The sequence below is a fragment of the Poecilia latipinna genome, unplaced genomic scaffold (genome assembly GCF_001443285.1).
Source record: "Poecilia latipinna isolate Pla-1442-1.1 unplaced genomic scaffold, P_latipinna-1.0 Scaffold1066, whole genome shotgun sequence".
NCBI lineage: Eukaryota > Metazoa > Chordata > Actinopteri > Cyprinodontiformes > Poeciliidae > Poecilia > Poecilia latipinna.
Genome location: NW_015113682.1, coordinates 142,380 through 158,297, shown reverse-complemented (window position 1 = coordinate 158,297; position 15,918 = coordinate 142,380). Strand labels below are relative to the sequence as shown.

Sequence of the window (15,918 nt, the reverse complement as noted above, 5' to 3'; positions counted from 1 at the left end):
TTTGCCTGATGGTGCATGAGCTATTTAAACAATTTAGATTTATGAGGGAAAAAAGTCAGACTTTTGATTTTAAAAAAGTCAGTCTTCTGAGAAAAATGTCAAAATTCTGAAATTCATGTCTGAATTCTGATTAAAAAAAATTCTGAAGTCTGAAACAGAGGATGATAAATGCTGATTTTTTTCCCCTGAAAAAACAATCAGCATCATTTTGAAATTAAAATCAGAATTCTAAGAACTCAGAATTAAGAAAATAGAATTCTGAAACTCAAATCCAAATTCTTAGAAAATGTCAGCATTTTGAAATTATAGTCAGAATTATGAGAGCATATTTTTTTTATTGTATTGTTGGCCCTAATCTTCTTTCATATGTTCTAGACTTGTAGGCATTGGTTAATTTTTTTATCTGCTCTTAATTTTCTGTGGATTGTGGCATGTTGAGTTACTTTTTCAAACTAACCTACTTTATGTCATACAGGAAGGAACCATTTATCAAAATTTGGAAGATAATTATTAAATGACCCATTTTTATAGTTAACTGACTTATCTGGTACCCCTTTAAGTCTATTTCTGAGCTCCTCATACAAAAGGTTTAAAGATAACTCAAAGGTTACACATGTTTTTATTTATATAGGAGCATTTTAATGTGTGCAGCATATATCCATCTGTATCTACATATGTCCATTTTTACATACAGTACAAACCCGAGCTTGTAAAGTCAAGCATCCGTCGGTTTCAGCTGTACAGTTCACTCTCAGACAGAAGCAGAAATAAACGTTAAATAAATAAAGGAGACGTCAGACAGAGCGAGGATCCGTTCCAACAGCTGCAGGTTTCAGACAGAAAGAAACCAGAAAGGCTGGAGGTAACACGTTGAGGAAATAATGCCTTTCAAGTTAAAGGTTGGATTAGAAAAGAGAAGGAGGGCTCAGAGATCAGTCGGTGGTTCTGTTTCGGTTTGTGCCATCAGATCGTGAAGAAGGTTGGCCGTCATCATCATCATCATAGTCGCCTGCTAGCAGCTATAGCGCCACGTTGAACTCCGTCACCAGGAAGTCGACGTAGTCCCTCTCTTTGGTCTTGAAGGCCTCGGCGATGAGGCGAGCGGCGTCCCGGTGCTCTCGGCCCCTGAGGGAAACCCCGTTTACCTCCAGGATGATCTGACCCACCTTCAGCTGGCCGCAGTTATGGGCCGAGCCGCCCCTCTGCAGCGCAAACACAGGAAGTACATCAGCATAGCACCAGGACAAGGTCACATTTAGGGCTGCAGCTAACAATTCAGTTACTTTAATTTATTTATTTCAGACAAAAAGTAAAAACAAGGAAAAATAAAAAGCTACACAAAGGATCTTCCCCATTGATTAAACAGATGATTAATTGGATAAAAAATATGAAACACTTGAATCAATAATATATATCACAATATCAATAGGTAATACATCTGATAGAATATTCAACATTTAAGCTAAGCTAAGGTGGTGGAATCAACTAACTCGCATGCTTTTTGGTTGCCTAGCAACAGCCTGCTGAGTAGGAAGCAGTTTCAAGTTCCGCCCAACTCTGGTTACCTAGCAACAAGCTGGTGAGTAACTGGCGCAGCAACAGTTTCAAGTTTCTCCTCAGCGCCTCGAAACTTATTAAAAATAAAAAATGACGACATGGAGAGAAAACTGGATGAAACAGGAAACATCTTAACAGCCTGGCAGGATTTCAGACATTTAAAACAAAAAACTAATCAATAATTATCGATATCGACTGATATGAAACACTTATATCGTGATAAATATTTCAGTCTAACCATATAACCAATAAATTAAAAGATGAAAAAAACAAATAATTCAAATTTTTTTAAATAAGAAAATGTAAATTGTATAACCTAAAATGTAATAACTTAGTATAATTTAAAGTAAAAGACGTATCTGCAGCTTAAAAATAGATTATTTTTGGATTAATAATTGGACAGTAAATGGGATTTTTTTTTAGCAGAATTTTGTAAAACACATTTACAGAATTTTTTTTATATCTTAAATGGATAATGTATCTTTTTTGGACTGAATTACTACTCTATGTTGTTTTTCATCAAATGGCATTTTTTAAAGTTTGTTTACTGCAGTTAGTGATTAATCGATTGGTAAATTAGTTGACGATTATTTCAAAATCAAAACAATTAATAATTTCACACAAGTCTATTTGTTTCTAAATAATAAAAATAGTTCCACCTGAAGCGTTTTTGAGTCAAATTACCAGCAGGTTTAACATGTTGGAGGATATTTATTGCTAAATTTGCATCACAAATGGGGCTTTGAAAATCAAACGATTTAAACAATTTTACCAACTTCTGAGGAGTTTTCCTCTGAAAATGTTCTCATGCCTTCATTACATCTAAGCAAATTGGTTTAGTTAACTTTGTTTTTTTAACTTAATGAAAAGGGCTTCTTAGTTTCTCTTGTGGGTAAAATTTACAATATTGGCAATTATTTCCTGAATTCTTGCATAATGCCTGATTTAAATATGGATTAGATGGATGTTGATGAGTTTTAATGGTGCAAAATTCTTATAAAGGCAACTTATCTTACATAAATACTTACAAGCATGTGATTTCAGAGGCAGTTATGAATAAACATGTTAATTAAACCAATAACAAGACGTATGAAAAACATTTTCAGGTCACATTAGTGAGATAAATATTCATTATAGAATAAATAGATGGGTTATCATAATAAATTAAAGTAGCTTTTAATGGAAGAGTGTTATTTCCTAATGTAAAGTTTTTGTGCATCTTTAATTTTTTCATTTCTGATTTTTAAATATAAACCTCAGAAGCTGCATCAAAAGAACCTAAGAAAACGTCTTGAAATTAAAATGTTTCAATAAAAACAAAAAATTATTTTGTTCATAAATGAGAAAAAAAAACCTTTCAGAGAATGACCATTTCATTATAAATTGACAGAATTTATTTCTAATATGTGAAGAAATGAGGACCAAAACCAACAACAGAACCATTTACATTAGACCCACATCCTCAGATCGGTTTTAAAAGTGACATATTTTCTTTCCTGAGCAGGTTAGGACAGGTCTATGGCCTATACAAAACAGATTGGTTACATTTTTGGCTAAAAATCATGAGATTCTAGCTTAGAACACTCCAGCATGTTTAGTAAACATGCTGGAGTTCATCTGGGGTTGCTAGGTAACGGGCAGAGTTCCGCTGGGGTTGCTAGGGTAACTTATTTCCAAAAACAAGCTGGGTCGGTTTGTTTTTAATAATTTGGGCTGCAGAGACCCAAATGGAAACAATCAAAATGTGGATTTTGCATAATGGGTCCCTTCTAAGGCAACACAAATCCTCCAGAATATTGAGAATACAGGGACAGGTACAACTGCAGCAGTTTTTCTCCGTCCTCAGATGTGGAGATTTGGTCTAGCTGAGAGGAAAGCCCTTGAGGACAGGAGCGATTGGACATACAGAAGCCAGGGAATTGCTGTATCACCTCTCACTGCTGCAGAGAGACTGAACTGTCTGGGCAAAGCTTTGATGCTATCGTCTGAGGCCAATGGGAAGCTAAACAACAAAGAAAACCTTAATTGCGTTTTTTTCTTCTTCTTCTTCTTCACTCAAAGCGAGTTTAGTAATCTGAAGATGTTTGTTTTAGATCATTATAAAAAGCAGATCCAGTTTGAACCGGTTTCACACAGATGTCCTAATATTATGATTACAAATTAGAGTGAAAAATATTTTGTGCTAATACATCAAATCATGTAATTCTGTAGAACAAAAAATGCTTAAAAATGTAATTTTAAACACAGATTTGTTTAAGTTTGCATAAACAAATCTGTGGAAATGATTTGTGTATGTGATTCAGTTTTTTGATTACAGAAATCTGTGTGAAACTCTGCTGCCCTCTGCAGGCGCTTCTCAAATTGCAGCTGCAAATTTTAGATCTAGAAGGCTTTTTTTGTTGTTTAGGAATTAATATGGATATAAAAGTAGACTTCCTCTTGTATAACTGAGTTTATATGCATCACTTTGAGAGCCAAACAATCACACACGCTGTGACAAATTACTGGTATTATTCAGAATAAACAACAGTACTGTAATAAAGATTTTAAGCCAACACATAGGTCAGCTACACTTTAGCTCCTGTAGACTGTAGCGCTAGCAGAACTAAAGTTTATGATTAGTGCTTTAATATTAACTTCTGCTAAATACCATATCAGTGTAGAGGTTTAGCATTAGCAGAACTAATGTTTATGATTAGTGCTTTGGCATTAGCTTCTGCTGAATACTGTATTGATGTAGCACTTTAGTGCTAGCGAAAACTAATGTTTATGATGTTAATTTAGCTAAAAACTGTATTTGCATAGTGCTTTAGCATTAGCAGAAACAATGCTCATAATTAGTGGTTTAGAATTAGCATATGCTAAATGCTGTGTTGGTGTAGCCCTTTAGTGCTTGTGAAACTAATATCTGTGATTAGTGGTTTAGGGTTAGCATAGCTAACTTTTTAGCTAGCGGTGTCTCCACTGCTTTACTGGATTAATATGCAATTATGGGTTCAAAAACCTTCTTAAATTATCAGTAAATTGTTGCATTTTTGGCTCTAATATATTTAAGATGTCTTTCATAACTACATTACAGTTGTTTTTAAATTAAAAACTTTCCTTTAATTGTGAAATCCGAATGTTTCCTAACATGATCTTTCATTTGGTTTCAGGTGGAGACGCCACTCAGCGGTAGAGAAAGAGCTCCTTGTTCCTTCCTCTGCTATTATCCACTGTAATGAGGAGCATATTTTTCATTATTAGTCTCCCAGTGAAGTGACTCAGAGCTCCATTTTTGAGGTATAAATGTTGTTTATGACTCTAAATTTAGAGACACGGAGAATTAAACCGAGGTTCTTATCGGCGAGGCAGTAATGGGGAATGCTGCCTGTAAAACGGCTTCATTCAAAGGCTTACTCCATTATTTGTGATAAAGAAATTTAATTCCCAAAAAGCTGAGCCTCGTGAAGTTTCGTCTCGCTTGGCACATAAATAAAAGGTTCTTATAAACCAATGATTGCTTTTATTAGGTACTTCCTGATTTTTGCATTTATTCAGCAGCCAGTTCCCGTCGGTTTCTGCTTCAGGTGAAGCAGCGGACCAGAAGAAGTAGTTTCAGGGAGGATTTGTTTTCTGATTGCTACCAGAAGCACGAACAGCACCATGACCTCCAACCTCCACATCCAGAGCAGCAGCCCTGGTCTTCCTCACCTTATTATCTCCAATCTCATGGTTTTTTTTTTTACATCCTGTCCTCCAGTCGCCTATTTGATTCTGAATGCACTGATTTCCAAACCTTTTATCCCTCCCTTGGCAATCAGCCGACCCAACCCAACCCCACTTCATTTTTTTATTTCAATCAGCGTCTCGGTGAAGTGGGAGGCTGAGTGACGGCTCTGAATGCTCAGACCTTTTAAAACTGCCAGTCCTGTGTTCCCTGAAAACGATCTGCTGACTCACAGAAACAGAAAGATGCACCAACAGATGGAAACCGTTTTATATTTCCTGTACGCAGGAGCATCTCAGTAAACTACAACCTCTTTAAAAAGTCATCCTTCAGTCATTCAAAAATGCATAGTTCCACTTTTTGCATTTTGGTAACTGTTGAATCATATAAGAAATAATATTTTACACAGTTTTAGAAACGTAATAATATTACAACTGAAGTCTTAAAATTGTATGACTTTGTTCTCAAAACATTGAGTTTAATCTCATGTTACTATGACTAATCTCGTATTATTTTGAGTTTATTCTCAACTCCTGTGTTTCTGCTGGTTTCACCAACTCAAATTTAAGACTTTTTATGAATAAAATTTAAGGCACTGAGTCAAACAATCCAAAATAATTGAAAAACCCTTTCTCAAAAATTGTCAAAAACATTCTTACTTGCACTAAACAGCTGCCTCAGCTTTAATTGGTGTCAGATTATAGTCTATGATCTGCATTAAAAGTCACATTTACTGTCATAAATAAGTGCAAATATTTCTGAATTAGAACCACAAACACTTTGGTTTTCATTGGAAAATATCACAAAAAGATCTTTCAGATCAATTTGAGAAGCAATTTTGATCATATTTCACCATTTTATCGTGTCCTGTAGCGCGGGGCGCTGGTCTTGGTCTTTACTCGGTCTCGACCCTAAAAGTCTTTGAGAGACCAAGACCAGACATGCTCTGGTCTTGGTCTTGTCTTGGTCTCAGGATCGGTGGTCTTGACCACAACACTGGTCCCTGATCTAGAAGGTTTGGTGAAATGTAACCAGAGAGGAGTTGCCTCCAGCTTCTCATCAGAAAGACTTCTAGGATGTTGAATCTCATGGATTTTCCTCGTTTCTCTGAACTCACCTGGATTGTGACGATGCGCGGCAGCGGCTGGCGAGTGTTGGCTCCGCCCTCGATGGCGATACCCAGGGTGCTGGCACTCTTTGGCACCCTCACTAGCATGGAGGTGGGCTCCAAGAGCCCCGGCTGGGGCAGGAAACGGAGAGGAGAGGATTTTATTAAGTATTTAAGAGCATCATTTAGTAAAATAATGTTTGCAGTTTGTACTTTGAGCAAGGATGAGTTTTTCTAAAAAGGCCAAGACCTTTTATTTCTTAAGCAACTCAGTGTTATAAATACATTCATGAATACATTCAACATGTCAAAGGCCAGAAGCATCATCAGGAATTTCATTTCATCTAATTCTTTCTGACTCATTTAAATGTTTATTTCTTCAGTGAATAATCTAAAGCATGTTAGCGGGGTTTAATGTTCTGGTCCAGTCAAAGCCAACACCAAAGAACATGTTCATTTCTGTTTCTGGTGTTTATGAATGTCCAGTTTCCATATCTAACGGCATTATAGAACATTTAAATTAGAATGTGAAAACTAAAGCTTCCACTAAATACCATACTGGTATAGCAGTTTAGCATTAGCTTTCACTAAATATTATGTCGGTATACCAGTTCAGCATTAGCTACAACTAAATACCATGTTGGTATAGCAGTTTAGCATTAGCTTCCACTAAATACCGTGTTGGTATAGCAGTTTAGCATTAGCATTTGTTAATTACCATGTTGGTATAGCGCTTTAGCATACCTAATGTTTATGGTTCGTTCTTCAGGGTTAGCATAGCTAGCTTCTTAGCTAACAGTGTAAACTACTGCTGTGAGCTTTAAAATGACATTACTGTGGGCGTGTGTCACATTTAAATGTGACCCCGAGGTCCATCTTTGCATTTTTCATATCCTCAAGCTGTTGTTTATCTATTGATGATGTATAAATAAATACCAATCATCACATTATCTATTTTTTTTTCTTATGAGACGAACAGAAAACCCCAAAAACATGTTTGAGTTTTTCACCAGTGACCACAGCAGGAGTTTTTATGTGTAAAACCTGAAATAAATATTTCCAGTTTCCCTCTTTTCCTCCACATCCTGCTGACATTAATGAAGAGAAAGGTAAATGTGTTGCTCTTTGGGACAATAAAAGCTTTTTATTACACACAGTCCATTTAATCCCTAATTTCCCTGAGAAGTAATCCCCAGAGGGGAAAGAAAGCAGCCAGTTTGAATAAATAAAACACTCCCATCCTTACTTGTTATTCCTGACATCAATCAACCAGGAGCAGAGAGCGATTTCAGTTTGGTTACATTACAGCGCAGCAAGTGAACGGATAAATGATGGATCATGGCTGAATGAATGGATGAGTGATAAATGAAGAAATAAGTGAGACGATGTGTGAACAAACAAGAGGGAGGAGAGAAGAGATCGCAGTTAGGGTTAAATTCAGGATCAGGAGAAGGACTAAACATCACACACGTTGATTTATTGAGCTTCTTCCAGCTGGACCCGATTTAGACCACACACACGTTGGCAGACGGCCAATCAGCTGCAGGGAAAATGAATGGAGTGCCGGGATTGGCTGCCTTGCTAACACAAGCTAGTAGCGCGACAGCTAGCATTACGGCTAAGTGTTTCAGTTTACCAAACCGCATTTTCTTCAGAATATTTGAGAAATGCAAATAGGTGAAATTTTCACAAATAATTTAAAATTATGTTCCTCAAAGAAAAAAAAATCTAAATTAATCATAATTGGAAGCTGATATTAGCCAAGAAAAGTTTGATTCAATTAAAAAATACGTTATTTATCCCAGAGGGAAATTACATTTGATCGTTTCATTTAGACAACATAACTAGGGATGCACAATATATCGGCATCAACATCGGTATCGGACGATTTTAGTTATATTTTAACATTTCGGTATCGGTCCGATAAATAAAACTGGGCTGATATGAACAACCAATATTTATTTTTAGCTGTTTTTGATTGGTTGCTTTTTCCAAATGTGTCAAAATAGCAGCGAAATATAAATAATATTGTTAAATATTGGTTATCGGCCATAATAGCAATATTAATACCGGATATTAATATCGGCCCAAATTTTCATATTGGCGCATCGCTAAAAAATTTTACTTCCACAGTTTTTATTTTCTGAAACAAATATGTATATTCCTTAATTTTGCCATTATTTCTAAGTAAAAACGCAGTTAAACCGAGTCTCAGAAACTCAGCGGCAGATAATCCTCCGTGTTTTTAATCTGCAGCCGGTTCTGAAGCGCCATCTCACCGGTTTGGACGGGTTTTCCCCTCCGCCGTCCTGGGAGTGGCGGGCGGGGCGCGCGCCGGAGGATCGGGGGCTACCGTCTTTACTGACGTGTCCCGACTCGGCGATGTCCACGCCGCTGTCCTCGCTGAGGGCCTGTCCGCTGTCGGACAGCTGGGACAGGGCGCCGCCTGATGGGAGGCAGGACGACAGACAATCGCTCTTTCATTAAATTCATTATTAATTATCAATACTGCTGTAAACATAAATCCACATATTGACTATTGCATATAAGATAATAAGACAAACCCGTAGGGGGCAGTGTAGCACAAAGCTAGTAACTTTGATTGATTTTCCTCATCTCATATCGACAGCTTCATCAGATAATATTTTTACAAGCGTTACCTCCTGCAGCTATAACATGATAAAACCAGTTCAGGATCATTTCTGTCCCGGTTTTTACCTCTAGCCTGGGGGAGCGGCCGCACCTCGTTGACGTCCGGCTCTGAGTTGGGCCTGTGGACCTCCACCGTCACAAACTGCTGCTTGGCGGCGGCAGCCGGGCCGAGGGAGGCCTTGGACAGGGACACCGGCTTAGAGGGGAGCGAGGGAGGAGGAGGCGGGGCAGGAAGTGGCGGCGGCGGCGGGGGCAAGGGGGACGGGATGGCCGGTTTGGGGCCTCTGTTGGGCGACTGGACCCTGGGGAAGGGGCCGATGTTGTGCTGGGAGACGGAGGCCAGCTGGGCGGACGTTATTTTCTCCTTCTTGGGCACTTTCTTCTTGATGGCGGCGTAGTCCCTGGAGGCGTCGCGGCTTGGCGCAGAAGAAGAGCTCGGGGCCGTGAAGTACAACCCGGACTGGGAGGATTCGGAGGACGGGCACTTGGTGAGAGCGTCCCGCCTCCCCGGGCGCCTCTGAGACCCCGGAGGGGGCGGAGGCTTGAAGGAGGGGGGCGACTCTGCTGTGGCGGACTGAACGTCATCCTGAAGCGAGACGATACATTCATCATCACCGTCGCTAACAGAGAAAACGCAAAAACACATCGACACGGCGCAGGGCGCCGCTCAGGTCCGGATCATTAAAGCTGACCCGTTTCCTTCAACAGGTCAGAGCAGATGGATGGCCTATTCAAAGCACCAGAGCAAAACCAAACAGTCGTGTTAAGTTTCTGGTAGGAGAACGTCAGTATCCACAGTGAAACGAGTCGTAATCTGGGCTGGCAGGCCGAGCAGCAAGGAAGGAGCCATCGATCAAAACCTAACAGAAAGTCGTTCTACTGAACTGGTTGGCTGCCACAAATACAGGCTTAGCTTCACAAAAATTAACTGTTTTAATTTAACATAACGAGTTCAGAAATGTCCAAACAAACTTGCATTTAAAGGTGACCCATTATGCTTCCTTTAACGAGTTGGGATAGACCTATGGCCTATACAAAACATGTTCATTACATTTTTCTGCACAAAATCATTCTTAGATAATGAGATTTTAGCGTTTTTATGGCATCATGTCACTTTAAATCCAAATAATCTGCTGCTAGCCACACCTCCCAACTCAACATTTACACTCACACATGAAAATGGCTGCAAGCGGATACATAACTATGCAGCTGTACATTTTTGAGTAGCAGAAGTGGAGCCTCCTGCACAACCAACTAAGTGGTTTATGGATGGTAAGTCAACAGTAAAACACTTGTTTTTCCAGCAGCCATTGTACAGCAGTAAAACCAGCTGACCAAACATGCTGGAGCTCTGCTTCGGATGCAGTGCCAGTCAATTATGACTCAGAAATCGGGAGGTTTCTGAAATAATTTGTTTTCCAGATGCTAAAAAAGATTAACTTATTGCCAGAAAACCGTTTCACTGTGAATAATGTGAAGATCTTTTGTGCCCAACATGTTTTTTTGGAGTTGTGTCGTAATTTATCATTTATTGAGGCCTAAAAATTAATCGTCAGTTAAAAGACATAATAAATCCTGTAGAACCATAAAGATGTTCAGTCACACGTTCTGAGTGGATCCTGGCCTTTTTCCAGGACAGCAGAACATTTCTTTACTTCTTAAATCCCTTCACTGCATAAAGTATTTTAGTCCAGTTTCTGGTACAAACATCTCAGAGCATTTTAATTAAGAGAAAACTGACTTACAAGTTTTTCTGCAAGATACAGGAGCTTGTTTTGAGTAAATAATTCCTTAATATTGATGAAAACTTAATATTTCTACAGGCAGATTATTTCACTGATGGCAAGACATTTTTACATGTTATAAATTAAATAATCTGCCAGTGGGACTAGTGATTATTTCATCAATATTATGGAATTATTTACTCAAAACAAGCTCCTATAAGTTGCTGAAAAGTTACTTGTAAGTCAGTTTTCTCTTGTTTAAAATGCTCTGAGATGTTTGTACCAGAAACTGGACTAAAATACTTGGTAATATTTTGTGTTTTTCGGTGATAAACCCTGAATTTGTCCAGTGGTGTGCAGATGAACACGCATAATAAACCACAGCCTGGCTGTTCTGTATTCACACAGCTGTATTACATCGCTCCATCAGCGTCGGTAACGGTTACGGTCGCCTTGACGACGCATCCAGCCTGGACGGATCCTGCTGATTTCCTGCATTTTCCAAATGTGAGCGAATAAACACAAACTGAAAAGTGGAATGGGCACAGAAACAGGAGAGTTTGTGCACAAAATGTGACAAAAATAATCAAATAATAATAAAAAATGGTGATGCGTGAGCTGAGCAGTGAGGAAATTATCTGTTTTCAGTCATGAAATGGGATTTTCAGACCCCAGTGAGCTGCTTTCAGGAGGAAAAAAGGCTTCAAGTGTCGCTCACTCCCACTTTCCTTCTTCCAAATCTCTCATGGCTCCCACTGCACTTCAGTTTGCAGCCATGTTTCAACCACCTTCCCATCTCCTTTCGCCCTCCCCTGTCGGCCTTATCTCTTATTTTCTGGCTGCTTCCAGCAGAGCTCACCAGAGAGACGTCGGTCAGCAGCGTGTTCAGGCTCTCCGGAGGATCCGCCTCGTTGCTCTCCGCCACGCTGTCGTTCTGCAGGCGGGAGGAAGAGGAGGGACACAGACCGGGGAGTCAGGCAGAAACGATTAATCACGACTAATCGATTATCAAAATTATCGTCAACTAATTTAGTAATCGATTAATCGATAACGGGAGTAAACAGACTCTACAAAAGACCATTTGCTGGAAGAAGAACAAACTCACAGCAGGAGTTAAACCACAAATGTTGAATTTAAGATGAAATTTTGTATGTAAACATGTTTTACCCAGAACTCCTAGTTTCATTTTTAGCTTCAGCTGATTAAAGAACCTCCTGAGATTATTAATAATATCAGCCTCACCTTGTATTGATAGTAAGTCAGGCAAACAGGGCTGAGATCTTCACACATTATAAGCATATTTTAGATGCAGGTGAATCCTTTGCTGCAGATTATTAAATGTTCACTAAAGGATTACTGTGCTGTTTCATTTTAGGAAATAAAATATGTATTTTTTATTTAGAAAAGGAATTAAATTGTTTCTTTATTTGGATTTTTATGCATTTTTAATATTTTACGAAACAGGCTTACATGAACAATCTGCAGAATGTGCCCATTTTTAAAAATTAATCAATTAATCAATAGAATACCTAATAGAATAATCTAAAATTAGTCAATAAGATATTTATTTTCTTGTTTAAACAAAGAATTAAATTGATTTTTATATTTCTTAGTAATGAACAAAATAGGCTCAAGTGACTGAATGAAAAATCTGCAGAATTTGCCCATTTTCTTATCCATTTAATCATCATAATAATCAACTAATCGTCAGAATAATCGATTACTGAAATAATCATTAGCTGCAGTCATAGTTAGAAGTATTTTTTGGTGGGGATGGATCCTTTGCTACATATGAAGGAATGTTTTTCTTATCCGATTAATCGATTAATCGTCAGAATAATCGATTACTGAAATAATCGTTAGCTGCAGTCGTAGTTTGCGGCCGATGTTTCAGTCCCAGATTTCATGGCTGCTCCACATTTGTTTAGAAGCTGGACAGGAAGCAGTGGAAGCAAAGAAGACATGCAGCCCTCAGACAGACGCTCAGAGCCTCCATGTCTTCTTTCACAAACAGAAACACACACTGTGAAATCGATAAGAAGCCATCAGCTCCACTCAGAGCTGGATCTGGAGGCCCGACCGTCTGACGTGGCAAACGGAGGCGAATCTGAGCGAAGCGGCGGGCGCCCTTCATTTAACTCTGCTACTGAACCAAAACAAAAGCCCCATCCATTCAGCTTGATTATCCGTCGCTGCAGCATGTGGAGCACTTACACCCCGACCATTTATCACAACAGTCAATCGACTTTCCGCATACGGAGATGCGTCTCTGCACTGTAAGCAAACCTGGGCCGGCTGCCATGACTGTACAGGACATGCAGCAGGTGCTGCTGTGAAGCACGATTCAGCACATTCAGCTGGTTCTCTTCATTTCCTGCAGCAGCTTCTTTTCCTGCCATAACAAATTAGATCACCTTTAAGTAATTCAGGAATTTATAATATTAATTAAAAGGACTTTTAAAAATAGAGCTGTTATACAAAATAATGGGAAATCCTGCTGACTTGACCATTTCTCAGTGTATTCATATGAATGGAAAGTTTAGTGGAAGGTAAAAACTACATGGAAATACTTTTCAGCAGAACCATGTTTCTATGCTAAAATCTAGGAATAAAAATCATAAATTAAAAATAAAATAACCTTAAAATTACAAAAAAATTAAAAACAGAAATTACAAAAAAACATTTAAATATAATCAAATAAACAAAAATTACAATTTATGAATACATAAAAAAGTAAAAAAAAATACAGTGAAATAAAACAAAAAGTTTAAATTCCAACATATACATACATAAAAAAATGAAAATACAAATTACAATTATGAATACATAAAAAATGTATAAAATAAGAAACATCTGAATTTTGTGTTTTCATTGGCTTTACAGAAATATATTATCGAATTATATGGCTGTGTAATTATTCTTTATCATCAAGGATTTTCAGTATGAAAATAAAAGCAACTTTTGAATAATATTTAAAACTAGGGTTCTGTTCATTTGGAGACGATTTTGTATCCACTAAAGTTTTTTTTTGTCATTTATCTTGTGCTTCTTCATGGATTCTGCGTTTTGGGAGACCAGAAATTATCATTTTTAAAATCGCGATCCAGAGTGGAAACATTTAAAAACTCCGCTTTCATCGCTTTATGTGTTTTTGTTTTTTAAACGAAAACACTGAAGCTCCATTTTTCTCTTTTTTAATCCCACATCTCACAAAACAGACATGGCACCATTCTGTGGTTTTTGTGTCACTACAGCGCCACCGACTGGCCTGGCAGACCTACTGCAAACATATCACAATTTAAGTCTTTCATATCAGTCGATTATTATTTTTGTTTTAAATATCTAAAATGACATTTCCTGTTTTATCCAGTTTTCTGTTCACGTCGTCGTTTATTTTTAAGCAGTTATGAGGAACGGTGGGGGAAACTTGATCTTGGTCAGTTACTCAGCAGGTCGTTGCTAGGCAACCAAAGTTTGGCGGCCGTTGCTGGGCAACCAAAGACTGAGCTAGTCAGTTGATTCCACCAATCGGTGAAAGCCGTTCTTCTGCCTAACTCTGCGGTTCAGATTGGAGTTCAGTAAATTTTCTCAGTCGTATTATTTAATGATATTGATCACATGTCTACCGCAATATGTGTTGTTATTGATTTATTGTCCAGCCCTTTCTTAATCACTTCCAAAAGTATTGCAGGTGTTTCATTCAAACCAAACCAAATAGGTGTCGTTACGTTCTGGGCTTTGGGATAAAAACATAAAAAACAAAATGTCCCCACAGTGACAGCGATACAAACATCCACTGCTATGCACCTGATTATGTAGATACCTGCCTTTGTGAGTGGCTCAGGAACGCAGACCCACCCAGCTCTCTAATCTGCCTCATGCAGCAGCAGCACCAATCACCCACGGGTCCAAAACGGCACAAACAGAAGCCGCATAAACAGCCTCCAGAATAGCCAGCATGCTAACGTGGCTCCTCAGAGGAGGACGGGCTGAACCCGCCTGAATGAGACCGGCTGCTCAGCTGATAAACTTGAAGACATTCGACAGCTTATCTCTGCAGTCACCCAACCAAATATTCATGCATTTACTATTTCCTGTTTGGGCTTGTATGTGAAAGCTTTCCAACAAATAGGAGCCAGAATAAATACAAAACATGCATGAGAACATTAGCAAACAGAGAGCTGCTGTTCAAAAACCAGCTAAACTGTCGCCACACAGAATAAATCCCCAAATCAAACACTTTCATCTGAACATTCAGAGGATTCTCTAAAAACAACAAAAGGCAGGTTTCTACTCTTATTTTAAAAAGTAATATTTAATTGTGGAACAACAATATTGCAGAAATGTTCACAAATATCTTCCGAGTCAAGTCTCTAAGGAGTGAAATTAGCATTCTCCCGTCTAGGCTGCCTGAAACACAACATTACTGCAGGTTATGAATTTAAATAGCTAACTCTAAAATTAATTTGGTACATTAACATTTTACTTCATCTGTGTCAGAACATGTAGAAAAACTGAATAATTACTCCACTAAACCCCAAAAATGTGAACTGATTGTGACAGTGGATGTTTAGATGCTTGTGAACGCCTCTTAAATAATCTTTCTTTTCCAGTTAACAGCTCAGTGAGCTGATAAATTATCCATGATTGATTATTAAAACGGGGATTTGATTTACTAAATGTGACCTATTATGCCTCCTTAAACAGGTTAGGATACGTCTGTGGGCAAAGCAAATCATGTTCATGACAGTTTTTGCACAAAAACATTCTTAGTGAGATTTTAATCTGTTTATACAGATTATACGGTTGTATAGAAAAGCAGAAGTAGAGCCTCCTGCACAATCAGCAGGAATGCTGATTTCTGGATGCAAAGTCGTAATGTCCTGGAACTCAGCTTGGGTTGCTAGGTAGCGCGCTGGACTTTGCCAGGGTTGCTAGGTAACCATTGAATGTGACTCGACAATGACAAGGCTTTTGAAACGGTTCGTTTTCCAGACACTCAAAACAGCTAGGTGCTTTTTTTATTGCTTGGACTGGTTTTAGAGACAGCAGAGACTCAAATGGAAATACAAGAATGTACAAAACCTGAATTTTGCGTAATAGTCTCCTTTAATGACCATACATCTGCAACCTTCCTGCTTAAGACATCTTCTCTGCTTGTAGCTTAA

At 38.3% G+C, this 15,918-nt stretch overlaps 1 protein-coding gene across 1 annotated transcript in view; it reads right to left on the bottom strand.

Annotated features, from left to right (window-relative positions):
* Positions 1-602: 602 nt before the first annotated feature.
* Positions 603-15,918, bottom strand: part of whrna (whirlin a) — a 146,154-nt gene continuing 130,838 nt past the window's right edge. The window contains exons 9-13 of the mRNA XM_015051789.1: positions 11,610-11,684; positions 9,093-9,612; positions 8,654-8,820; positions 6,384-6,506; positions 603-1,202 (exon numbers count right to left, since the gene is read on the bottom strand). Coding sequence (XP_014907275.1) covers positions 1,020-1,202; positions 6,384-6,506; positions 8,654-8,820; positions 9,093-9,612; positions 11,610-11,684 — 1,068 coding nt within the window. The 3' untranslated portion in view covers positions 603-1,019. The remainder of the gene's footprint in view (positions 1,203-6,383; positions 6,507-8,653; positions 8,821-9,092; positions 9,613-11,609; positions 11,685-15,918) is intronic.